This window comes from Fringilla coelebs, assembly GCF_963513975.1.
Source record: "Fringilla coelebs genome assembly, chromosome: 5".
Classification (NCBI taxonomy): Eukaryota; Metazoa; Chordata; class Aves; order Passeriformes; family Fringillidae; genus Fringilla; species Fringilla coelebs.
In genome coordinates this window covers 26,207,059-26,234,253 of record NC_140033.1, presented here as the reverse complement: position 1 = coordinate 26,234,253, position 27,195 = coordinate 26,207,059, and the positions used below count along the sequence as shown (strand labels likewise).

The window sequence follows — 27,195 nt, the reverse complement described above, 5'->3', positions numbered from 1 at the left end:
ACACATTTTCCAAAATTAAACTGTGAATGTCAAATACTGTGTTGTAACTTTAAATATAACTGACATACTAGAACAGATAGATGGGTAATTATGATAAACTACACAATAGTGCTACTGCAGATAATATCATTTATCAATCCTGTGGTCCCCATCATTCATGCATTTACAGTTTGGGAATACAGTGACTGCAAAGGATAATAATTCATAATGGCTACATTCTCAGCACTTCATGCTAGCTCACTAGACAAAATAAAAAAAGGTTAATTGTATAACTGGAAAAATGTAAAATTTTATTCCAAGAAAATTAACAAGCTACACAGGTAAATTTTGGCAAATGCAACTTTATATTGAAATCCACACATCTGTATCTTAAAGAAGGAAAGACTCACAGACTCTAATGTATTTCTAAAATACTAAGAAATCATAGTATATGCTTTCACAAGTTAAAACTTAAATAATTTAAAACAACCAATACACCAAAATGTGCAGAAAATATAAACAAGACTGTGCCTTCAGTAGAATAAATGCTTCACAAATTGTGCAAGATATCATACTAAGGCTGCGGTCTCCCCATGACAGCTGTCTTAAAATATAAACATACACCAACTGCCTGTGTTTCTCAGAACAAACTAGAAAGGGCGGCACACCTAGAAAAAAATCTTATAATCCCAGTGATGTGCATATTGATTTTGGGAACCATTGGAGTAAAAAGGAAAAAAGAGGACTAAGTGATCTTTCATGCACTCCCAAATGACTGACCAGAGTTATTGATTCAATTTTCCTTGCTTATTTGCTTCAATGCTAAACAAAATGGAAGATACTAGATAACCCTTTAAGGCAACATGTGTTTATTCTGTATAATTATAACTGTTCAATTATGACTGGATATTATCATTAACGTTGCCTAACAGACTGATATCTAGCTTTTTAAAAAATATAAATAAGAGTCTATTAAACTTTATACCAAATCAGCAAAAAACACAGAATACAGTTAAATGTTAGTAATTTCACTGTTAAGGAAAATGGTAATTAGAAAGAGTAATATATTTGGAGAAAAAAAAAAATTAAAGTCAAAATCTGAACAAAAATACTGCTTTGGAATGCTCCCCAAAACTTACTCACAAGGCAAACAGATTTGTAAGTGTGATAATCCAATAATGCATGGCACATCTTTAATCAGTTACAGTACTTGAGTCCCCAGTTTTCAGTCTTTGCAAAATAATAATTGTATGAAATGTTTTAAAGGTCTTCAGATGTCTAAAATTAGTTTTATCAACACATTAACCTCATATCAACTTAATTTATTAAGATGTCCAATGCTAATCTTTTCGATGTTCTTATTTTATGTAGTGATATACACAGCATTTAGCACTGATACTTAGCACCTGCTACTTTCATAATCTAGATTTCAACCACATAAAGGAATTCAGGGCAGTAGTTCAGTCCTTTGTTCTTAATTACAAACCTTCAGCAGTGGTCAGCAGGAACATGTTTAGGTTTAAAACAGGATTAGAGGTGAGCTATTGCAGAGACTGCAGAATGTTGCCCAAATCCTTACAGCTGCTGACGTCCCATCCTTGATTTTCTCCTCAAGACATGGCTACAGGCCACAATTGCTTAGCAGAGAATGGTAGTGTTTCACAAGGCTAAAGATTTACAGATGCTCCCTCATATAACACAGTAAGGTTCCCTTGGTAACCTGGATTTTCTGCAGTAAAGAAGGGTTGTGCTGAAACAGCGCCTCAGCTCCCTGTTGGAGAAAATGCAGACAAAAGGATTGATTCCAGCTTGGGCAAAACTCATCCAGACAGCGGCCGTTAGAAATCCCCCAGGTACCACGGGCCCTCTTGCAAAAACTCTCCAGTAACAGGCTACCAAATAGGGACCCCACAAGGTCAGAAAGAGGAATGTCATGATGTAGAACATTCTGCTGATTCTCTTCTCCATTTTGAATTCATCTAAAACCAGTAGCCTCCTCCTGCCTGTGGTGTTGGCGTTCTGCCTGATTCCCAGCAAGGTTGGAGGTGTGGGACCCCTTCCGAATCCAGCCAGCCAATTAGCAGCTGCTTGACCACTCGCTCCAGGACCATGGAAAGTCCAGTTCTGGCTCACTGCTGCAACAAACTGGACTGGCTTCATTTTCCTGCGATCGTGAACAAAAAATATCAGCTTGAGGTAGACAAGCTGTGTGGCTAGGAGGATAAGGGCAAGAAGAAGCATAAATCCCAATGAATCATTAGCCCTGAAGGAACGATGCTGGAAAGTGCATTGGTCTTCCTCCCTAATGAATGAGTAGGTGCCCACATCTAAAACTGGGGGGAAAGCCATGGCTACAGAGAGAGTCCACACCATACAGATAACAGCCAAACAAGTCCAGAAGGTCAGTCTTTTCGTATAAAAACGGTGGTGGGCAATAGCTAAGTATCTGGTGACGCTTATGCAGAATAACATGAAAGCAGTGTGAAAGCAGGACAAAACCCCCAAAAAGGCAATCACTTTGCAAGTAAGAGTCCCATACGTCCACGTAGAGCCATTTTTTACCGAGGTGAAAACAAAAGGGAAACAAATTGCAGATCTGAGGATATCTGAGCAGCAAAGATCCAACAGGAAGTAGTAAGGAGCTCTATGCAAGGTCTTATCTTTGACTAGCAAAATGGAGATCAGAAGGTTACCCACCACACTGACTCCTATTATGAAACCCAGGGAAGTCAGTTTCAGAAAAGCTGTTAAAGGAGAGAGATTTTGCAAAATGTTGTCAGCTGCATGGCTGTAGTTCGCCATAGATGGATGGATGATATGTATATTGCCTCAGTCAAGTCTCATGATCTATATTTAAGAACAAGGAAAAAATAGATCCATACATCTTACTGAAAATGTAATCCACAAACAGAACTGATCTTGTGTCTAGTCATACAGTACATCCTCTTCTTTCTGATTTGTCATGCCATCAAAATATCTGAAAAAAAATCGAGCTATCAGTTCTTAAGTTAACACAAAATGATGTCAGAAAGTGCTAGCAAAGATGTTAATTTATGGAGAACCAAATGAAGTTGTAAATTTGAGTACTATTGTTTGTTTTTAAAAAACATGAGGCTTTTTTTTTTTCACTGACTATTTAGTATAATTGACTATTGGCAGATTTGTCTTGTTACAGTTTCACGACTGACCAGTGCCCCTTATATTTGGTAGCACATATAATTTCACAGTTAAAGCCTCAGAGATTTTATGAATCAAAAGATTCCCAGTTTGCAAGCCCAAGAGTTAATCACTGACATCTTTTTTAAAGAATCCCCAACGACTGCTGATATTTTGACATTACTTACATTTATTTTATGGCTACAGTATTTGTCAACGCTTTAAGAGGCAACTGCTATGTTGATATGGATCACACCCAAAGAAACCCTGCAGAATTTATGTTTTTTAACCCAAGTCACCAAAGCACATTAATCACACAGTGTTAGTTTATGCATTTTGTAAGAGAAACAGTATTCACTATCCCCCTCCCTTCCTGCTATGAACAATAATTTTATCATTTAGCTTTTTAGATAAACAGGTATCTAGACAGTCGATAGCAGTACGCTTTAGGGTGTCGTCCCCCCCGGCCTCCCCCCCTTCCCCCGTGCTTTAATGCAAATCGTTAAAGCCTCGACATAATTCATAATGAGCAACGGTCAGTGTAAATACTGAGCAAAAATAGGCAGCACAGCCAAGATATAATGCCCACCCTTTCGGGAGAGCTAGTTTTGGTTATGCTTAAATAAACATATAAATTGTTGGGTTGGTTTTTTTTTGGTTGTTTTTCTTTTCTTTTTTTTTTTTTTTTTTTTTTTTGCTAATTAGGGCTCCGTGATTCCCATTAATCCTCCCATAGGATCGTACCGGAACACATTTCATGCAATAAAATAAAATAAAGAGCTGTCTGTTGCTGCTTTATTTTTTTTTTTTTTGGTTTTGTTTTGTTTTTCTTTTTTCTCCCTCCAGAGCCAGGGACAGGAGCCACAGCAAGCATGATCGGGCTCCTTCGTTATTCACACGAAGTGTTTCCTATGCCACCTCGGGTGTACAAAGGATATTCCCACTGAATCCCAGCAAAATCCTTCCATTCTTACCGTCCACAAAAGAGCCTGATTGCTGCTGTGTAAACAGAGGCTGATCAGATCATGGCATCGTTTTAAAACCATGAAATCAGGCTCCCCCTCCCCCCTCCCGCCAGCCCCGCCGCTCCCCCTCCTCCGTGGAGCTGTCCCCGCGGCGGCCGGCCCTGCCTCCGCACACACAGCCCAGCCCGCACGCTCGCAGCACCGGCACCGCTGCACGCTCTCACCGCCGCTGGCACACGCACCCACGGCCACGGCCGCTCCCCCGCGCCCGGCCATGCAGGGCTGGACTGCGCCGCGCCGCACGGCAGCCCGGGTGCCGCTGCCTGCCATCAGCCGCATCTGCCGGAGCCGTGCGAGAGCCCCCCGCGGCGGGGAGCTGGGGAGAGCGGAAGAGGCATTGTCTGGGAGGGCTTCCATCATGCCCCTTCTTTGGAAATAAGCCCCGCACGCCTGAGCGGGAGAGCCCTCTCAGCACGCACCTGCAGCCGCGGCAGCCCTCGGCGCCCCCAGCCCCTCTCCTCCTACCTGTTGGTGCCGGAGATCCCCACATGCCCGAGCTGCTCCTTCCCGCCGATCGGGGGCCGCTTTACCCTGGCGGTCTTTTCTATTCTCCTCTACCGTCATTCATTCTTCTTTCTCTCAATCCTTTTCCTGTCTCCTTTTTTTTTTTTTTTTTCTTTTTTTCTGATTTCCTTTTTTTTTTTTTTTTTTTTTTTTTTTTTTTTTTTTGCCTCGGTACCTTGGCTGAGGATCCAGTCAGTGGCTCGGGCGGCGCATGCTCGCCGCGCCTCCCCCCTGCGCGCCGAGCCCCGTCCTCCCCTGTCGCAGCGCCACAATCTCTCCCTGTAACGCAGCGGCGGCGGCCGCCTCAATGAGGGCACGGCAGGCTCGGCGGCAGCAGCTGCTGCTGTCTCAGAGAGGGCACGGCAACCTCGGCGGCAGCAGCAGCGTCCTCAGTGGTGTGCAGGCAGCCCCGGCGGCAGCAGCCTCCTCAGTGAGGGGAAGGCGGCATCCTCAGCGACGGGAAGGCAGCCTCCTTGGCAGCACGTTCCCATCGCGATGTATAGCCCAGCTGGATTTATTGGCGAGCCTGGGCAAGCCAGTGAGGAAAGGGAGGGGAAGAAATTAGGTCCTGCGCTCCTTGTTTATGCCTCTGGGCTCCCCCTCCCGCCCCATTCGCTTACGACGGGGTCTGGGAGCGCCCGCCGCGCTGCGCGTCGCAGCCTGTCAGGAGAGGGACCGGGCGGTTTCTTCAGCTGCCGCTGCTCGATCCTCTCGCTCGTGGCTCGTTTTCCTTCCTCCCGATTCCCACCCGGTGAATTCCTTCTTCCTGACCCCCGAGCCAGGGAGGGCTCCGTAACAAGTGCCGCTGTCGCGGAGGGGCACATTCGCCGCGGGGCCGTGAGGACGCCGCACCTTTCCTTCCCCCCGGCAGCCGGTGGAGCAGCTTCCCGACGCGCAGCCCGAAGCCGGCGCAGAGCTGTCAGCGCGCTCGCTGCATGGCGGCGGCGATGAATCCGGCGTCAGCCTGTTCCGTCCGCGGCAGGGCCCGCGTTCCCCCTCGGCGCGCAGGGCGGCAGCGGCGGCCGCCGCGGAGGAGCGCCGCCCGAGCCGGCGGCCGGCGGGGATCGATCCCGAGCCGTCCCGATGATGTCATGCGGGCCGGTGGGCCGGGGCGGCGGCGCCGGGAGGCGGCGGGCTGTAGCCTGGGCCGCCGCAGGGGCCTCCCGCCGGCCCCCGCACCCGCTGGCACTGACCCTCGCTGGTGCCACCGTGGCAAAACCGGGGGGGAGAGGGAAGGACTGGGATTCCTCCGCCCTCCCGCCTCTTCGGTTCGTGTGGAAGTTTATCCGGGAGCAGTGGGAACATGAAAGCCATGTCCCAAGAGTAATTCGCTTTGGCTGCAAGGCAGTTGAGGAACGGCTTGTTTTGGGTCTAGAGATTTGGATCCTGAGGAACTTCTTCGCTGGGAGCTTCCATTCAAGCCAGAATAAATCCTTCTGTGGGACAGATTTATAGGGTTGATTCATAATGTGTGTCACATCCGTGAGACTGTTAGTAGACTACAGGCATTTTTTAAGGCTGTTGTCAGGTTTGGGTTCTTTTTTTTGTCACTCACTAAAAGGCATTGGAATTGGTTGCCAAACCACAAAATTAGCTTCAGTAGCAGCCTGACCAAGCCTAGAGGTCTCCAGCTACTGGAAAATACATGTATTTAAAACCAACATCACACTACTTCAACCATGTGACTTGTTTCAGATAAAATTTATTCTTTGGCAGAAAACTGACACAAAGTCCAGGTGCCACACAATTTAAAATTTTTTCTGCAAACATAATTATGAGGATGTGCTCATCTTTGGGGGTGCCAGGGGTTAGCTTCACTTTTAAAACTGGGTGGTTGTTAAAGTTACTACTTCAAGTTGCACTTCTCATGTTGCAATCACCTAAGCTGTGCAGACCCCCCTCCTTTCTTTGTTGTTAAATATACATACCCACAGTGACATGAACAATGACCTTTGAAGTCATTCTTAAAATGTGAAGGGCAAGGAAGTAGCTTTAATGGTCTCTCTAATGTAGAGTTCTCCAAATGCCATGCATGGAAATGAAACATTTGCAGTGCAAGAGGTTTATAATATGTAGTAGGTTTATAATATGTAGTACTGAATGACTATAGTATGGTCATGGTCAGGGCCTATTCTTACACTCTGGTATGTGTAAGAATTATGACTTTTTGTTAGGAGTAAACAATGCAATACAATCGTCTTCATAAAATGGATCCAGTGACACAGGTTTAAACTTTTTTTATGTCTGGGCTTTCTTTTAGAGATGTTACAAAATTATGTTGCTATATAACTTTTTAAAACTTGGTCTCCTTTTAGACCTGTAACAAACTGCTTAGAAATAACCTGTGAACTTCAGAATTCGTTCAGTGTTCAACCACCAGTTCAGCATAAATCCATTTGTCATCACAGGCGTAACCTGAGAACAAGAGTTCTAATTTTGTTCAACAAAATGTAGACATCCAGATTGAAGTGCCACATAACAAAGTTAGTTTCCTATCACAGAAATCACTAAGAAAATATGCCTTAGGGAGCCGATTATCTCATTCTGAGTCACAAATCTAAAGTCCATCATATGGATTGAACTCCATTCTGTTTGTTGTAATGGTAGAGTCAGTCAAGAGAAACCTTTGTTGCAAAGTAAGAGAGTGGAGTGGCATGATGCTGTGTTAAACTGTTGCATAGGTAGCAGGTCACATCCTCCACCTAGGGGAAAAAAATCCAAGAGTCATGGAGCTGAGAATCTGGAAGGTGAAGGCAGATGTCAGAAAAAGATGGCTCCAGAAAACACGGAGAGTTGGAACATAGGAAGAAGAGATATGTGAGGACAGGTGATGAGGTCTGTGCTAGCTAGTTCTTCAAAACAGCTGGACTAGAGATATGAAAGGTTCAGAAAAAAAAAAGTGTGAGGTAGCCCAAGTTGCATAGTGAGGGGTTAGGGTTAGCCCAGAAGAATTTCTTGGGGTTTTGGCACAAGGAAGGATCCTGAATCTTGAATAAATTGTCTACCACACAATATAAGGGGGCTAACACTAAGGGCAACACAAAGGAGGCTTTGAAACAGAGAAGACCCCTGGTCCCAAACAAGCATATTAGAAGAAGTGAGTACTCTTAGGGAAATAAATAGCTTTCCTTGACTTTTTTTCTTTTCATACTTAGATACTGCTGTGCCCCATGAAGGAAGGGTAGAAGAAGAGAGTGTAAGTGAAGTACAAGCACAAGCAAGAGGGTTCATGTACCTTATTAGAGTTGGCAGCAGACTGACTAGAACTTTCACTAGAAAATTAGAGGTAAAACAATTTCGCTGATTTTCTGATTTAGATCAAAGATGAGAACCATCTCCAGGTTTGGACAAGTCTGCTATAAAGTTCTTGAGAGCTATGGCACAGAGCTCTTTCATTTTCTCCTGTTAGTGTTATTTAAGTATCATGGCTAAGAAAATAACTGGTGAGATACTCTGCTTTGTTGGTGTATTCCAAGACTTGAGGTTTTTTCCCCAAATTAGATACTATTTAAGAATGACCAAGGAACACTGTTTAGTGAATTGGATCCACTAAGTCCATTCCCAGATCAAGATCATCTTTTTGGAGAATGCTACTTTGATATTCTCAATCTTTGATATCATCTGCAGGTCTGGGCAGTTCTCTCCCTCTGTCCCATGAGGTGATGCTGGGTGCACGTGGCCAAGGAGCCAGGAACGAGTGCAGACATGGGACACAGTTCAATACTATTGCAGAGGAATTTGTTGGTGTGTAAGTAGCATTTGGGGTAGTTGACATCTGTTTCTTTTCAGGATATGTGCCTTGAAATTCGCAGTTGTGAACCAGGTGAGGATGCTGCGCGACTCCCATGGTTTTGAACCCTTTCCTCAGAATGGGAGAGGGTTTTGAGAAGTCTGACGCTGAGAAATCTCACTAATGGAGTCTGAGGTAGAGACTGGGTTAGAAGAAGGGGTGATGATTACAGTTGAAAGGATGGGTTGAGATATTGTCCTAACTAAGGTCATTAATGTCTCTCAATTATTTCAGTAGAATGAGGATTTCAGCATGGGGCCAGAAGTTGTCAGTAGCAAAAACATTTCCGTAATTAATGTGTTTACTGACTGTCTTGAAATTTGTATATGTGCAATATCAACCCGTTCTGCATAATGTGAATTTAAGCACTGTAGGATTTTCCAATATTTCTACAACACAGGAGAAATAATCTACAAGGTGTGCCTACCCCTGTGCAGAGGCCAGCACAAGATTTATGTATTGTTTGAGAAACTGTGATAGATGCTACTAAAGTGCATCCTTTTCAGAGGGCTCAAGGAATTTTTTCAAGGGAACTTTCTTGCCCGTGCAGTAGATTTGTGCAACTTTGGAGCAGTATTTAAGTAGGACTTATATAATACAGAGACCTGTGTAGGACCCCTGCACAATAGAGAATGTCACCTGCAATATATTTGGTTCTTACCCTTAGTAAAGTGTTTTCAGAGTAAAGACATTTGTTGGCAGTGTCTGGCTCCCGGGTTGCCTCTCAACACAAACGTAAATTTCACCCCACACTGAAAATCTCTTTAGTGGTCTCTGCCTCAGTGATGCATGTTTTCACCTAAAACAAAATTGTGTTCATGTAACTATAACAATTCTTATGGATAATAATTATATTTTTTATGTTAGCATTTACCCAGACCCTCTGATGTTTTATAAATATTTCTCAAAAACATTTAATTCAGTATTTAAAAAAATATTTCATAGTTGCCTTTGAAAATTAATTTGGTTCTTAAAAGCAAATCTGTGCTGCACTTTTGCACAGGAATAAATGAAGGTTTAGATACAAAAAAACCTTATCTGCCAAATATCTGAAAAATGCTTTGTGCAGCAAAGAAAAAACTGCTCTGCATTACTCTAATAGGGGTGAGGCTCCTATATTCTTCTGAAAATCCCTTTAGATACTTACCTGTATCCTTAGGCTTCCAAATACCTTTCACCAGTTTGTTCACTAGGACTGCATTTGAAAGACTGGACACATCTTTTGCATTTAGTTTTTGTAGATAAACTGCTACATCTGTGTTGCAGTGTTAAGTTCAGTTATTGTGCAATTTAGGTAGTGTGGACATGGAATTTCTTGACTTCACTTGCATATCAGGTGGTTAAAAATGCAAATGAACTTATTGGGTAATTAGCAATGTTAAATAGCAGTGCTAATTACTTGTGCTAGCAAAAAGATATGGTACATTTTTAAAATGCTGGACTTCAGAAATAGTGGTTTTACATATATGATTAGATGGAAAAAGAGAAAAGAGAGTGTTAGTGAGTCAAAGAAATGTCCATATGTTGTCTCTGGTTTTTGTGCACCATATATGTACATATATGTATTGTACTGTGCTGAAGAATTACTGAAATGCTTGTTTTCATGGCCAAGGATAACAGGTGACTTAAAAAAAGATAAAGCCAGTCACATCCACAGTGATGCAGATCGATGACGGACCTCCATGGAAGGAAATAAAAGGAGCTTCACAGTATCTGAAGAAGTAGTTTCAAGATGATACGTTTGTTGCAATAGTATTTTTGAACGGCTGAGAATACTCGAGAGTATTTTTCTAATATTTTCATCTTGAATCTCTCCATGCAAATATATAAATAATCTAATATTCAAAACGTAATCTTTATGCAATTTGTTTAGTTCAAGTTTTGGGTTGTTTGGTTAGATTTTTTTCATATTGGAGGGTAGGGACTATCTTATGTGCCTGTATAACAAGTCTTTAAATGTGAATTATTCTGAACTTGCAGTTTTGTTAGTGGGAAGCATTGGAATTCTTATTCAATCAACAGTTTTTAGGTAATATGGGCAGCACTGTAAAGATGCTTCAGTAACAGTGCCTACAGCAGGACCCTCAGCTGCAGACCTCAGGAAGACTATTTTTACCTGCACACCTAGGTAGGAGAAAGAACCTCTTGCCAGAACATCAAGAGAATGTGAACCAAACTTAGTAAAGTTCCTGCTATATCTAGTCTCTCCACTTTCTTTCTATGCCAGAAAACCTGTTGGTGTTTTGGTAATTGAATGTGGAACAGGAGGGAGAATACTTTCTTCTTCCTCTATACAAAAAATAAAATACCATTCCTTACAAATCTTGTAGATGGGATTTGTTGAAGCATATGCATAGACACACGGAATGGTCTTACAGAAATAGTGAATCATTTATTTAATGTATTTTCATCTGCTGTTTAATTAATCCAATTAATTGTAGATCTTTTAGTATAATCTACAATAAAATATGTCTTTCAACCACTGTAAATACATTCCATTCATTATTTGTTTTTCTCTGCATGACATACGGTAATGCGAATACATCACAGTGGTACAACTCAACAACCAAAATATTTGAAAGCAGCTGAACACATTAGGAATTCATGACTAAATCACCATGGGTGAAAAGCATGATTTTTGTGTGAGGCTTATCTAACAAATAATATGAAAAAAATCTGGTGAAAAACAGGTAGAAAGCATTCCAGAATTTAGAAGCTGAATTGGGAGCACTGACCCATGGCCATGCTAATGATGTTTTATTTCTGATGCACGGCTAAGCAGCCTTGACCTCTTCAGTGACTGTTCCCCTACCTTACCACATGGCACTGTATCAATGACTTTTCAGTAGAAGGGGAGCATGCCATGTAAGAAGAGGTTTGCTGTCAATGCAAGCCAGCACCTCAGGACCACTAACATGGAAAGCTCTGTTAATTTACTACAATGTTACAGTGATTTTAGAAGTGCTGTCTGTTAGCTCTAGAAAGCTTGTAGATTTTCTTTTTTAAACAAAGTGTTTGGTTTGTGTTTTCTGTGCACCTCACCCCTTCTCAGGTATTATGTTTTATAGTCCTTTTGTCTGTGCTATTTTAACATTTGATTTTCAGTAAAAGCTATACAGTACTTCTGGTTTACCTTGCTAAATGGAAATTCAGGTCTTGAAATCAGCTAACCCTGCTGAAGCACAGAGCAGCTCTGCAGTGTCATGGTCATTAACAGTGCCAATCACAGCATTCAGGAACACATTTTTCCTACCACCATTATAGGCACCAGTGGAACGCTGTGGAGCAAAATGAATGGGGTTAGTGACATTACAGAACAGAATGCTTGCCTTGAGGGACAAACTTGAAAGTGCTTGAGAGACAGGGGAAAGATGACTTCTTCCAGCTGAGCTGTGTCCAACATTTTTATGCATCCAATATAAAGCACAGAAAGACTCATGTGAGATGCAGATAACTTTACCTGTTATGTAAACCTTGTCTATCTGAAGCTCTTTCATAGTTTTCCAGCATACATGGATATGTGTGGAATATTCTTTGGCTGGGTTAGCAGGTTTTTCTCCCATCCCTTTGGTGCTGTTGGTTCACTAGAGATTATTAGCATGTAGTTGGGGCCTAATGAAAGGAGTGATTATGGTTCATTATTTTTCATATACCTTCTGTCATAAAGCTATATAATGCCTAAGTGAATTACACTAATTTCTTCCCTTCCTTCTCTTTTAAATCTGAAGGCTGATTTTAGTGAAGTCTGATACATGAGCAGAGAGGTCTCAGAGGCTGATGAGGTTCCTATAAATTTTGTGAATGTAGGTGTTGGCTGCTTGTCCTGGAGTTTACCTTTTTCTCTTGGCTGGCCTCCAGTTTCAGCCTGGCCACACCTCCCTAGGGACCCTGGTCTGTAACTGAGGCTTCAGCATACAGCAATTCATCTGCTGGTCAAAACTGGCCATGGCCTGGAGTTCTAGTCCCCTTTCTTGTTGGGTGTCTTGGTGACCAGGCTTGGCTATGCTCAGCTGTGCAGCTGAGCAGGACCCTGGATATGTCCCTGTGGTTTCTGCATCTGGGGCAGAATGGCAGGTAGTAAAGGGCCTGCTGGTTTTGTGCCAGGCTGCACATCCTATTGACCAGCTCAGTATCAAACAGATCACAGCCACACTGCTGAGCTCCTCTTGCCTCTGCTGCAGTTACTGCACCATTTCTTCCTGTGCTCATGGAATTATTTGCATGACTATTATCAGTGCATAGGGATATATGTCAAATCAATCATTTTTGTAGAGCTGAGATACATAAATACTCCCATTTTCTGCTATCTTTAAGGTAGGTTAGAGGTGAACCATGGACAGTATGTTGTAGGATTAGAAAGACTATTTGACAATAGAATTTTCTATTTCCAGCAATATACTGAGGGGGGATTTAAAAATAATAGGATAAAATAGGATAACTGTCAGTGACATCTTTCAAAGCTGTCTTTTAGGCTGTGCTTAGGGACAAAAATTAACAGTGTCAATGTAAGAAATATTTATTTTTTCTTATATGACCAGTTCACATCTAGGCATTAGCCTTCCTACAGATCTATTGTTCAAGTTTTAAGAGAGCACATACAGTGTACACTTTATATATTTATGTATAGATATGATATACATGCATATATATGTGTGTGTATTAAACAGTATTGTGTAATGACTCTGGATTAATGTAAAGCTCTGTAAAGAAAATTGAAATTGTTTTAAAAGGTAAACTGCTGAATGATAATTGCTTTGAGTGCACAAGATTGAGACAATGGAGAGTCAAATCTGTAATGTCTGAGGTGGAGGGTAAACATTGGTTTTGCAAGCAGTTGCCATGAATATATGTTGTACTACCAAGCCTTAGGTCTTATGATTGAGAAAGGGAAAATAGTTTTGGATATTCATGTCAAATCAGCTGTTACATGTTCACTGCAAATAATTTGATATCTAGAACCTTATGCCATGGTTCCATTTTGTCAGTTTGTTGGATATAAAGCATGAAATATTCTCATTTATATGTAGAATAAGGAGAAAAAATTTAAAGTTTTTATACTTGTGAGGATGCAGGGAACAGTCTCTCAGTAAAGGTAGGTCATCTTTTTAAGAAACACAACAGTTTGAATTCTGCAGATACTATCAGAACAGCACTGTGAGGGTGTGGTAGGAGGAACTGCATGAATGCATCTCTGATGTAACTCTAAAACTTTTTAAAATATTCATTTACTATTGCACTGGCTGTTTCATGGAGGTATGAAAGAATGAATGTTTTATTTGAAATCTCACCTGAAAAACTAGTCAAGCCTAACTGTAGCAAATGGCAGTAACTTTTGCTAAATTGGACTAGTATTTGCATATGGTCAGGCAATGTTTGAGTGTGGTATTTAAAGAAAAGAGTGAAACATTGAGCAGAATCAGGATGTTGCACTGTACTAGATAAGACAGTCTGCTGGCAGGAGAAAGGCATGGGATCTCATCCCAGCTACATAGATAGTTTAGTGCTGGTTTTGCTTTGTTTTCTCATTGATTACATAATGCAAGGCTATGGAGCTGAGACCAGGACCTAAATCTTGCCCTAAGGGGCAGGTATCCTAAGTAGCAAACATGGAAGTCAGTCTCTCCTGCCCACATCCCACTCTCCCTCTCTCATTGCTCTTGCAGTTTAATAGCTGGAGAATCCAGGATAAACAGGAGACCATGCTTTCCAGGACTGTGCTTTCTACCCCTTCAGATAACTTTTTTTGAAGCTAGGAGATTGGGCTTGTATTCCAGATCTTCTGTTTTGTGCAGTGTCAGTAAGTATTAGGAGGAAAAAAAGCTGGATTTCCTGCAGCATTGGGGCATTCACTACTGCTGCTGTACCTTACCTGAACACAGCACTCAGGTCAGACTCTGCTAGGGACATTGCAGGGAGCAAGACATTTAGGTCATGCTCTGTGTCACATCTGGACCACTGGGATTCTGCGCTGCACACTCTTGGTCAGTTCTGCATGTGAGAGGAAAGCTTGCATCCTAAAGTCTAAAGGGCAAATGTCAAATGTCAATTGAAAAGTTAGCACTAATAAGTCTTTCTGTTGCTGCAGTGAGGGATTTATGAGTCCTTTTTTGAAGGATTTTGCTGAAGTCATGTTTTAGATAATTAAACTACCTCTTAAGCTCTTACAGTTCCTCACTGCATAATTTTATTAAGTCTCCCTGTACTTATTTGCTGTCCATTATTAAAACAAAATGTGGAAATAAGAGATCCGAATAATATTATTCTGTTTTTCCTAATCTGAGATATGTATGTGGACAAGAAAGTGCTCTTTTAATGAGTCAACACAACAGCTCCTCTCAGTACAGTACCAGCAGTAACCAAGTAAAACATACCTGTTGTGTAATTCTGTGCTGCATTGTAAATTTAGTATTAATGTAATGCTTCAAAAGCTAACAGAACATTTAGTTGATATACTGTATCTCTCTATTATAATATCTCTGTTATTATAATATCTTCATAGATATGCATGCATAACAAAACTGTGGCTATTTGAAGAGTTTATGTAAAACTTATGAATTCTCTTTGAATTTACGGGTCCTCAAGATATATCTGTTTCAACCTGCATGCTCTATATTGATGAAAAGAAAGTTCTTTCTTTTTTACTGGCCTTTTTAGTGCATTGAATTTTCAAAGGACACTGCCATTAGGCCAACCATGGAACATAAAGATATGCTGGCAAGCTGAAATCGGATGGAAGACCTTCAGACATCAAGAGCTGGCAATTGCTCAGAATGATTTATATTCCCATGTAGGTTAGTTACCAAAACATGGGTCACATCTTGGGAAGAGAAGCAAAAGTTGAAAAAGGGAAGGTAACTTAATGGTCGTTCTGGAGTAAGACAAGAAATCAGATGAAAAACTTGTACAGGAATGTGAGTTATTTTCTGCTGTCACAGCCAGACAGAGACAGTTGAAAACATAAAATTAGTGGAATTGCAAGGATAGATTAAAATTCATTTTTTACCAACTTGGACAAACCTAGTTAGACAATAAATGGACAGGGGATAACCTTCAGTGGATACAGTGAGAAGTTGGAGAGAGCGAAAGTAAAGGCCTTAATTATGAAACTTTCAGACTTCTGGTATACTTGGCAGTCTTGAAATACAATTATGAACAGACTTAAACCAAAACTATTTAAAGGTGAGGTAGTTTTTCAGCCATTAAACTCTTTAACCTTTACTTAAAAATCTGTAAATTGGGGGTAAGATTATTCAAATATGGCTCCTAGTGAACAGATACACTTTAAAAACAGAAAGCAAAATGCTTCTTTTTAATGTAAAAAGCCTACATGTTAATTCATCCCTGGGGGCTTCTGAAATTGAAAAATACAAGAAAAGTAAGAGGATTAATAATTGCTTGTACTAAGAATATGTTGAGACTTTAACATTGAACTTCCAAGTGCTAAAATGAAGAAAGAGACACAAGTCTAGTAGACTTTGACTCAGCATTATGGTTTTAGGCTTAGGTATGCTGTGATGTGAAAAAAGTGCATTATATAGCAGTTTTGAGAAAGGATTTCCTAAGCTTCCCTACCAGGGGATGGTGAAAGATTTGCTCTGGTCTGTTCTGTGTTAGCATCCTAGAAGGAACTTTTGGAACCAGTGTAGTTTATGGGTTTCTATTACTTTGGTAGTAAGTTTAAAGAAACATATATACTTATAATACTCTTTACAAATGTCCCAGTTTCATAAAAGCTACATCTTTCTCTGCCTTTGAAATAAGACCAGAAATAGTTCCTGCAAGCAGGTGACAGGGATTACCTGTTTAAATAATGAAAACCCCATTTTTTCACTCTTAAGGTTTATTTACTTAGAATATATTTATTGTGAGACCAAGCTGTAGATTTTGAAGCACAGCACAACAGGAAAGTGGGGATGCAACATAGATAATGAAAAAAAAACCCAGTGCTGTAAGAGGACATAGAATTCTTACTGACCAAATTGCTTAGCTACTACTGTGTGAAAGAGTACATTTAAGGTATGTCTGTCAGTGCCTCTGCCCTGTTTCTAGGACATTTATTTCCCAAAGCCTGTATTTTGCAGTGAATTGGGCAACTTTAATTGTCCTGAGTTACAACAGTTGACATTATTAAGGCAGCAGACTGGCAATTATTATGTACAGTCAATTTCAGATTATTTTGGTAGTGTACATAAAGTGATCATATGCTTTACATTCACTACTGGAAGGTCAGTATCCCTTTGGAAGTAGAAGGGATTTTAATTATTAATTCCCATTAAATTTATTGGGAGTTAAGCAGAGAAACCACTGGCAAAACTCAGGAAATTTCAGATTTCTAATCCTTTACATTTCTATCTGCAGCTATAATAATTTCCTTGCTGGTCCTTCTGAAATTGAGAGCATGTAATCCTTTTTACTGGGATTTCAGTGTTACTTTTGGACAGGAAAAGTAAATCTATGAAGTTCTTATTTAATACACAGAACCTCACGTAGACTAGGTAAAAGGAGTTCCTAAGGAACAATTTGCCACAAACACAGATTGCATTTATTACTGAAATAGTAAGAACAACAAGGCAGCAAGGTAAGCAGATATACATCAGTCATGTATGGCACACATACATTAAAAGTGTGCAAAGAGGCACTTTATATTAGTATGGTGTCCCTGAGAATGCGCTGACTTGATTTTCCTTTGCCTTTCTTGATAAATCTTGGGGGGGCAAAACAGTAGACTCTAAGTTGAATACAGAAGTTCTAAAGTGTATTTGTGGAATAAGACTGGGGAGAATAATTTTTTTTCTAATATTTATTAAGATGTAGGTCAAATAATTTACTGGTAGCAGACTGAGAGAAAAAAAAAAGACTGAATCTATTTTAAGAACCAATTAGATTTTCACATAAATGGAAATCAAGAATAATTCTACTGCATTACACAGAAGTATAAGGGCTGGTGCAAGGTCAGAATGAAGCCTCTTGTGTTTTCTCTTCAAAATGAATTTAAATCAGGATGACTGCACTGATTTCAGCAACTTCAGGCTGTTTTTAAACCAGATGAAAATTTGGCATTCAGTTATTACAATAAATAATTCAGTTAATATTTTTCTAAGGAAAGAGATGACGATGGAGACTAACGTGGCTGCAGTTCCCAATGAGCACCATCTGGTGCAAGGTGCACTACTGGTCAAATGCAGGGACCCCTCCATCCTATCAACATACCTACTGCATCCAAACCTGTATTTTGTATTTGACCTTGTCCTAAACTCCCACTGATGCCAATGGGAACTCCATGTGCAACAAGGTCTTTTATTCTGGCTGTCAAATCTTAATATTTTCAAAATGTTGACTTGGGCAGGAGTTGACATAATTCACATTTGAGGCTTTACACTGAAGCAGTTGAATTCCATTTGGAGTACAGTAGTAACCCCATAAACAGATCTCTAAAAATCCCACTCCGAAAAGAGGATTAGTGTACATGTGTTGCATTTCCTCCCTTTTTTCCATAACCTTTTAATGCCTCAGGGATTGAGTTTCACTAGACACAGTGGGAGAATCCTGGTACATCTGGTTTCCCTGTGGTCTTACATGATGACTGAACAGCCTCACAGCTTTTGCAGTCAGGTTCCCTATGGGCTCACACTGTGATTAGATTTGTTCACCACAAATATATCCTTGTTTGCAATGAAGATACGAATGAATTGAGCTTCTGTTTATGCATCCCATTTACAACTAGGATTTCATAGAATCATACAGTAGATTAGGTTGGAAAGGACCTCTGGAGGTCACCTTGTACATTTCTTGGCTCAGACTCCTCCGAAAGATGATTTCTGTTTTCCCTTTATTTTTTTGGATGGACAATTTAGGATATCCTTTCATCTGACAGTGTCCTCTGCTTTTCTACTTCTCCTAGATGTACTCACCCCAGCCCACATGGATGTGTATTTTAAAGGATTATATACTGGGTTTTTAAAAGTCAGGTGTACCTAATTAACAATATTAAATTTTGAAATGTGAAAATCTGGCATGGAAGGTTAAAGACAGCTATTCCTGAATGTTTAAACAAATAGTTCATCACCTATTTGGCTTTTTTCACACTAGGAGATGACTCTATGGAGCAAGAGGGTAGCAGTGGCCTGGGCATGCGTTTGGCACCCAGGGAGACACAGCTGCCTGTCACTCCCTAGGCAGGATTTGAGGTTAGCCAGCATCCTGTGCATCAGGACAGCCTGCTGCCATAGCCCGGGCATGGGGGATGGTTGTGGCAAAGTTATGTGGGATTCAGAAGGCAGTATGGTCACCCCTTTAGAAGAGCTTGATATCAATTTAAGACAATACATTTTTTTGGGCTGACTTCACTGACATTCACACTACAGCCATAATTATTACAAATAATATGCGCTTGTTCTCTGGAAAGCACTTTTTGTAGGTTTTTAAAATAAAATATATTTTTGTGATTTATGGGGTTTTTTTCTGCAATACTGTATTGTATTTTTCAAATATGATAGGATGAAACACATGGCTGTGTGACATTTAGTGCTGAATAGTGGGTTCTTATTGGCTACTGCTCCGTATATACAATCAACACCATTAATTTTATTATTTTTTATGAAAAAAGACTTTTTTTTTCAGTAGATATATACCACTTTATAGATCATATACTGTCTGCAAATACTGGATAGACTTTTGGAATTTGATCACAATTGTCATTTCTGAAAAGATCACAGTTCTGAAAAGCTTAATTGTTCCTTGCTTTTCATGCAGATGCTGAAATAAATACATGCTGTTGAGGAAAAATTAGTCAATATGGCTTCTGCTGATCTTCCAGGTCATTTGATAAGATAAAAAATAAAATTTAAAACTGCTACCATGGGACTTATGAACAATCATGTTAGGTTAAAGACTGAGAAATAAGTGCAGGAATTGAGCATAACCATATCAGTTCAGAAATACGTTGGCAGAAAATGTCCTTGAAAAGTTCTAGAATTAAAGACATTCTCATTTCACAGGTAACTCATGAAATGGAAAGGGAACAGATTTTGATAAAGTGACCATTTTCTTCACTTTAATTCTGCTGAGATTAAAATCGGTCATGTTTTAGGATGGTTGCTTTTCTGTGAGAGGGTAGGCAATGACATGGACTTATTTATTATTAGCACTATCACAGTGTGTACAATCAGCTGCACAACCAGAAGAATGGAAAAATGGAAGAAAAAGACAGACCCTTCTCTTCTAAGTTTTACAGAACTATGTTCCTCTGCAGTGTTTTAGCTCTGTTCAGGGAAAGAAGGTAATTTTCATGCTTTTATACTTGCCAAGTGGAGTGTAGCAGTATGAAGATGTATGTAAAATTTTAGTGCTTTGAATGAATGGCAGCTGAGAAAGCTGCCAGTACTGTTGGTTCCAGTTGAAATTTCAAAGACAATGACCAGTGAGGAGGAACACGGCGAATACAGGAAGACTGAAGCAGAACACAAACTTCAACCCAACCCAGCAGCAACATCTAGTTTTCTGCATCAGTGTGCTTGTGCACACAATTGTGTCTTCCCTGCCTCTAATGTTTGTAGCTCCTAGGTCTAATGGAGGGCACTCTGCTTTCAGGCCTTCACTTATGCTGTGTGAAGGAGCAAAATTTGCTGATGACACCAAGCTGTGTCATGCAGATGAGCCATCAGAGGAAAGGGGTGCCTTCCAGAGGGACCTTGACAGACTCGAGTGGTGGTCCCATGTGAACCTCATCTCATGAAGTTCAACAAGCCCAAGAGCAAGGTCCTGCACCTGGTTCAGGGCAATCCCAGACACAGCTACAGGCTGAGTGGAGAGGTGATTGAGAGCAGCCTTGCAGAGAAAGACTTAGGAGTGATGTTTGATGAAAAACTCTACATGAGCCAGCAGCGTGCACTCGCAGCCCACAAAACCAGCTGTGTCCTGGGCTGTATCAAGAGGAGTGTGGCCAGCAGGTCAAAGGAGGTGATTCTCCTGTTCTACATTGCTCTTGTAAGACCCCACCTGGACTAGCGGGTACAGTCCCGGTGCTCCCAACAGAAGAAGGGCATTAAACTCTTGGACCAAGTCCAGAGGAGGGCCGTGAAGCTAATGACTGGAGCACTTCCCCTAAAAGACAGACTGAGAAAGTTGGGGAGGTTCAGTCTGGAGAAGAGAAGGTTGCACAGATACCTCATAGCAACCTTCCGGTACCTGAGGGGGGCCTAAAGGGAAGCCAGAGATGGACACTTCATCAGGAACTGTAGTGACAGGACAGTGAGTAATGGGTACAAACTGAAAGAGGGGAAATTTAGGTTAGATATTAGGAAGAAATTTTAACCGTGGTGGTGGTGAGACACTGAAACAGGTTGCCCAGGGAGGGTGTGGATGCTCCACCCCTGGCAGTGTTCAAGGCCAGGCTGGATAAGGCCTTGAGCAACCTGGTTTGGTGGGAGGTGTCCCTGCCCATATGGCAGGGACCATTGTGACTAGATGGTCTTAAGGGTGATTCCAACCCCTTAACACTCTATGATTCTATGGGTCTCTTTGCTTAGCACACTAAAGGGACATTTTATTTTTTCCATGAAAATCTCTGTTTTGATCTGATCAGATGAATGATCCAGAAACAAAAGGCTCTGAATGTCTAGTACGCCTGTATCTTAATGTGACAGAGCTTCCCACACATTTTTCAAGTTCCATTACAGAGAAACTGAGCTGAGGAAACAGTACAAGGTTTGGAAATATTTTGAATGCCTATATAAATTTATTGCTCTTTTAATTTTAGGTCAAAGAAAGATGTACTTTTATGTTATTTACCATATCATGCCTGGTATGTAAATTCAGGTTGCTTTCCAAATGTAATATTTGATGTTACTGTGTATTCACGTGAACTGAAAATCTTTGTAATTTAGAGAGTGATTATGTTCTTTAAGAATTGAACATTTAGCAATGTAGTCAGTGTCTAATGTATTTAAAAATTTGTCACTTGAAAGTTCTAAACATTGATTTTGGCAGGAATTATGTAGTTTGGGTCCCGTGCATCAGTAGCCACATCAGATTTGCCCAATATGTTGTGCTGCATTTGGTTCTGAATTAGTAGTCTCACTTTTTTCAGCTAGTGAACAACACATACTTCCTGTTGACTTCAAATCATTTACTATTTGTTCAAGTATAAATTGGGAGGACACCAGACTCAAGCTCTCCTTTCCACCACTCCTAACAATCTCATAATTACACCAGTTTATATCTGCCAAACCTTTCATCGGATGTAGAAATGAATGGAAAGGTTACTTCTGTAGAATAATAATTAGTGCATTTACGATTTAGAGTAAATTGGTTCATCCCTTTAGCAATGTTTATCTTGTTATAAACAGTGAACTCCCCTTCTCACATAGCTTATGTAAAGAATATTATGCAAAGAGGAACCAGGGCTTCGGACTGTGTTTAACTGTGTCTAGTCAGTAGACAAGAGTCTGGGCTAGTCCAGGGACAGCTCCTATGGAAAGGCACAGCAGCTGAGAACCACATGCACAGCCCACTCTAGAAAACTCAGTGAGTATCCTGGAGATACCAACTGCGTCCTCTGACTCCATCGTCAGACAGTGATTCTTCTTCCACTTTGCTCCAAGGATACATCTGGGATGCAAGTATTTACACCTATAAACATATAAACATTCCTTATATATAAACATATAAGGAATGCAAGATGCCATAGAACTGCCAGGCCTCACAACAGTATTAAAGCAGCATCACCAGCAGCAGCAGGATTTATTTGAGTAGGAGAAAGAGGTTTACCAGCATTCACACACTAGAGAAGCAAGTGCATTAGGAACTGTGTGAAACCTCTGTATACCAGCCCCAGGTACTGCTGTACACAGCAGAATGATAAGGCCTAGCTGGTGTGCAGCACTTGAAGGTATGTCAGGAGAAGTGAAGGCCTTCTGTCCATTCACAAAGATTCTGTTAAATGTTTTAGGATGGCAGTGTTTTAGCTACACTATTGTTAAAGCATATGGAAATTATTGCAGTCAAAAGCTACTCTTTCTTGTCCTGCCATTTTTTTTATCAGAGGGTAGGTTGTGTTAAGAGGTGGACATTGGCAGGCTGCTTCTACTTTCTGCTCTGAAAACAGCTACTAATAGTACTAGCTTGGTGCACAAAGTGATCTGATTTGTGTAGTAGCTAAAATCCTGAAAGAGCTAGAACCCTGTTTTCACAAAATACTGGGATAAAACTAGCTCTTCAAATATCTAAAGCAATAGAACATAATATTTCATTAAAAAAAAAAAAAAACTAAAACAAAAAAACAAACCAACAGAAAATGGTCTTTTATATCCTTGCATCTCCAGCAAGAAAACTGACAGACATAGTTTTTCTGGTATAAAGGCAACTACGTAAGATATGTTGAAAACTCATAGTCAAAAGGAAAAATATATACTTCAAGTTTTCCTTGTACCAGACAAACAGGATTCTTCACAACTACAAGCTGACAGCATCAAGGTAAGGAGCCCAGCTCTCTAAAGTGCTTTGAAGTAACAGTTACTGAAATGGGATAAACAAGTAGTAAGACCATGAGAAGTACAATCACTGTACAAATGTTAACTGAAATCATATCCTATGACACATTAGTTCATTAAGTTATCTAACATAAGCAAAAGTAGGTATCAAAATAATAGTCAACAGAAGGAATTCCAACAGTTACAGTCACTTGTGTCATCTCAATTTTCCTTTTCATAAAAATTACTCCATCAAGCTGTTGACAAATCATACATCAAAGTTTATTAAGACAGAGGAAAAACAGGGGTATCTGATTTTACACTCAAGTAATTGACAAATGCAAGTCTTTTAACAATAAAACTTCTATCAGAACCCAGGAAACAAAGCCATTATGCTGTGCAAACACCTTTCAATGAAGTACATACAGCTTTGGGCAAATAATACAATGTCTCATATCCCTATTGCCTGCAGATAATTAAATCTGTTACAATTTTGTTCTCCTGCAGTGAAACTGTTGCCCAATTCTGGGAAACTATTGCCAGGGATCTTTTCTAAGGTATAGATAAAGGAGTCTTTGAAAATCTGCTTGTGTTAAAATGCATTCTATTGAAAGAGCAATCCTTAATATTTTACTGAAAAAATGGCATCATTTTTTAACTTTGGGAACTATAAAGTGAATTGAGAGGCAATTTTGTGGGGGGTTTTATTGGCTACTTTTCTTTTGGGTTTTTTTTGCTTTTTATTTGTTTAGCTAAGCTGGAACATCAAAGATCACACTTCTATCTGTGTGTGCACCCACCCAGTAGAATTATCATGAACAGGATCTTCTACTGCTGCTAGGCAGCTTTCAAAGGTGATACTTCTTTCTGAAGGTCCTCTTAGGTTTGTAAATTTCATTTCTACATAGTAAATGTGCATTCTGTCCCTTTCTTCCAAAAATGGCATGCAGAAATCAGGATCTGTAGAACATGATCTGCCCACCCAATTACTTACATAAGACCTGCCCATAGCCATTGCTTTGTGCTCTACTGAACAGAGGCACAGAGGAAGTCAAAGAATAGTATCAAGACACATAACTCTGAAAGATAAAAGCCAAAATTTCTAGCAAAGAGTGGCAGTGTCCACAGCACAAGATCAGAAGGAAATTCTTTGAGCTGTGGAGAGCTCATCTTCCTATGCTCCTTATTCTGCTGCTGTTACAGATTGTGCTCCTTGGCTTGAGCTGGAACACCCTAACAAGTCAGAGAGACTTATGGCAGGCATTCTTGGCTGAGCAATTTCACCTTTGGTACTTAAAGAAACAGACACACAACTGTCTTTCAACCATATACCACACAATCTGACTAAACATTAATAGAATAAGACTATTTACATCTCCAATTTTGCACCAGGGTTTTTTACTTTGGTTTTGGTCCCAGTCTTCTGTGGAAGTCATATGCATCAGTTAGAGAAGCCTAAATGTTTAACTAGCAACATGGGTTTGTCATGAGGAATACACAGGAACAATGGACTAATTGACTAAACCCAGAATTTTAGCAAGTTCTTTCTACACTGGAAAAGAAATATGTGCACAAGGCTCTTGTTATAGTTCCAATAACCTTCTAATGCAGAAATACACAGAATTCCTCATTAAAATAGTTAAGTCTTCAGTTATGGAGAAAAAGTGCAAACACCAAATGAACGAAGCCTTAAACCTGGTGTGCCTAGAAAAAAGCTGAGTACAAAAAATAAACAAGATACAAAGCCCATATTCCTAATCTGATTTACATAGCCTTACATGTACTTTTCTGTGAAATAAAAGTTAAGTAAAAATGGTGATCTCATTCTTAGGTGTATCTACTTGGTAATAAGAATACAGGCTACAGGAGTGGCATATTCTAAAATAAAAATACTCTAAAAATATTCTAAAAGAAAAAAAAAAAGCCTTTCATGTTTCCTTAGTTCTCTTAAGTCTCATCCATGTGACAGCAGAAGTGAGCTGTTAGGTGTTAACTGTCATTACAGAGAATGTGAGCGCAAGCACACACGTTTAGAGCAGCTCGCTCGCTATCTAGTTAGGACTAATTTCAAAACTCTTGTCATCTTGACTGGAAGATTAATAGCTGCTTCCTCCTGATTTAATATTGAAACCAAAATGATGGAACTTGTTGATGGCCTCCCTCACATGCTAAATTTATAAACTCTTACTGTGAGCCTCTCTATAGTTTTATTTCCCCATTCAAAAAGTTTTTACCCTTCTCTAAGGCAATATTTAATCACAAAGAATATAAAATTATCTTTTTGTAATGAGGACAGATCATACAAATCCCTTTTACTAGTACAGTCTTCTACCGTCTTGACTCCGTTGTACTGAACACTAAGAGGGGTTTGCAGAAAAATCTACTACATATTTTTTGAAAGTTTTCCAGAACCAAAGCTCAGTTACACCCAACCCCAAGCTGTGTTCAGAAATTCATTTCATCTGAGCATTTTCTTGAAGTCACTGCTGCCCATTCCTTCTCCTTGCATACAAGCCAAGGCAGGCGCAGAATCCAACAACACTGACAGCGAGGCCCAGGAGGAAGGCAATGGTGTCTCCTGCATCCAGGGCTTCAACTACTGGCAGCACCAGCAGCAGGGACACGAGGACCAGGAAAAGTTTTGAGGTGTTCTCGGTTGAAGGCATGCTGACAAGCAGCTGACCCCAAGGGGAAGTTAAACGAAGAAAGTGGCGGACAGCAGGTACTTCACTGCTATCTGCAAGGAAAACAAAAGGAACGTTACATGATTTTCCTTCCTCCTACCTTGGATTTGTCTTGCCAAAAGCCAAGAGATTGATGCATTACAGGTATCTGTGTGGGGCACATGAAATTTAGGTTTTATCTTCCCAATTACCAAAGTAAATTACTTATTATCATGAGACAGTCACAGTGGATTTGCTATTTTGTTATGTAACTCTGTGGAAACTAATCTTTTGAAGACTTACCGTGAGGTAAAGTCAGAACAGGTTCTCCTGCCTGCAGCTGCCAGAGCGTGCTTACCTGGTGCCTTGCTATGCGGGCCTGTTTCACCAGGTGTTGAGGGCCTGATGGCTGCTGCACATCGCTCACCCACACTTCCTAACACCGGCCATCCTCGGGATCCGTGAGCATGGACAGACTGGGGTACACTGCGGTGGGCGTGAATTTCACCTCCCGGGCAGTGTCACCGTGCTCACCCTCACTGCGGGACAAACGCCTGTCGCGGTTCCTACAACTTGGAAAGGCGCTCTCAAGGAGCGCGCCGGGATCAGCCGGGATCGCCCTTTCCGCAACAGTTTTTCCCGCGCGGATGGCTCGTTCGCGGGATGCACACGATAAAAAACCGCGCCGGGACACCCGAATAAGCGGCTGCCCCTCTCGCACTCCGGCGGAGCCAGCGCCGGACCCCGCTGGCTCCGGGGTACCCGCGCCGCCCGTCCCGCCGCCGCGGGGCTGCGGGGCGGCCGCTCCTTGGGGCAGCCCCCGGCAGGCCCTGCCCGCACGGTTCCCCTCAGTCACCTCCTGCCGCCGGCTCCGGGCTGGGGCCGTTCCCGCTCCGCGCCGCCCGCGGGACGCTCAGCAGCCGAAGGCGCCGGCCCACGCCCCGCCGAGCTCCCGCTGCCCGGCCGCGGCCATGACAGGAAGGGGCGGTGGCGCGGCCGGGGGCGGGCGTGACCCGGCCGGGCCATCTCCGCTCGGCTCCGCTCCGCTCCGCGCCGCCCGCCCGCTTCGCCCCGCCGCGCCCACCGCGGTTCCCGGGGCGGCTCGGGGGCTCGGGCGCCGCCAGCAGCCCGGGCGGCCCCAAACCCTGCCGGTGGCCCGGGAGCGGTGCTCGCCAGGCCGGCCTCGGCCTGGAGGGATGCGGCGGGGCCGGGCGCCCCCCGGGAGCCCCGGCCGGGGGTGCCGGCTGCTCCGCAGGGCGGTCCCGGCCGGAGCCCCGGAGTGCCCGAGGTGCGATAAACCGGACCGTGAGAATGTCAGAGACAGAGCAGCGACCACCTGCCCTCGCTGCAGCTCCATTGAAGGGAAAATGCAGAAACACGCTGATCTTTTTTCTACAAATAAACGAGTAGAAGAAGTCACCATGAGTTTGCATCATTTCAGATTTAGGCCCTTGTGATAACAGTACTAGTATGTGCAATCATAATCAATTCCTACTTTGAGGAAAGCAGTTAAAGCAGTTTTATACGGTGGAGAGCAGCCTGTGGCCTTGTAAAACAAAAAAACTAAGGGAAGTGTTAACAGATAATTGAGAGCATTCCCCAAGATATTA

General features: G+C 41.6%; 2 protein-coding genes across 3 annotated transcripts; both read right to left on the bottom strand.

Moving 5' to 3' along the window:
• Positions 1 to 438: 438 nt before the first annotated feature.
• Positions 439 to 5,722, bottom strand: GPR85 (G protein-coupled receptor 85). The gene is made up of 2 exons (XM_084206368.1): positions 4,626 to 5,722; positions 439 to 2,956 (listed from the first exon to the last, which is right to left on the bottom strand). Exon 2 carries the CDS (start codon positions 2,779 to 2,781, stop codon positions 1,669 to 1,671), a length of 1,113 nt encoding a protein of 370 aa, XP_084062494.1. The 5' UTR covers positions 2,782 to 2,956; positions 4,626 to 5,722; the 3' UTR covers positions 439 to 1,668.
• A 17,164-nt stretch (positions 5,723 to 22,886) lies between these two features.
• On the bottom strand, positions 22,887 to 26,572 carry SMIM30 (small integral membrane protein 30). Of its 2 annotated transcripts, none has more exons than XM_084206149.1 (2): positions 25,944 to 26,146; positions 22,887 to 25,659 (listed from the first exon to the last, which is right to left on the bottom strand). In XM_084206149.1, the coding sequence occupies exon 2, from the start codon at positions 25,586 to 25,588 to the stop codon at positions 25,403 to 25,405; it is 186 nt and encodes a 61-aa protein (XP_084062275.1). In that variant the 5' UTR covers positions 25,589 to 25,659; positions 25,944 to 26,146; the 3' UTR covers positions 22,887 to 25,402. The 2 variants fall into 2 exon arrangements, with proteins under 2 accessions (XP_084062275.1, XP_084062274.1); XM_084206148.1 differs by lacking the exon at positions 25,944 to 26,146 and adding an exon at positions 26,442 to 26,572 and having other exon boundaries at positions 22,888 to 25,659.
• Between the last annotated feature and the right edge of the window lie 623 nt (positions 26,573 to 27,195).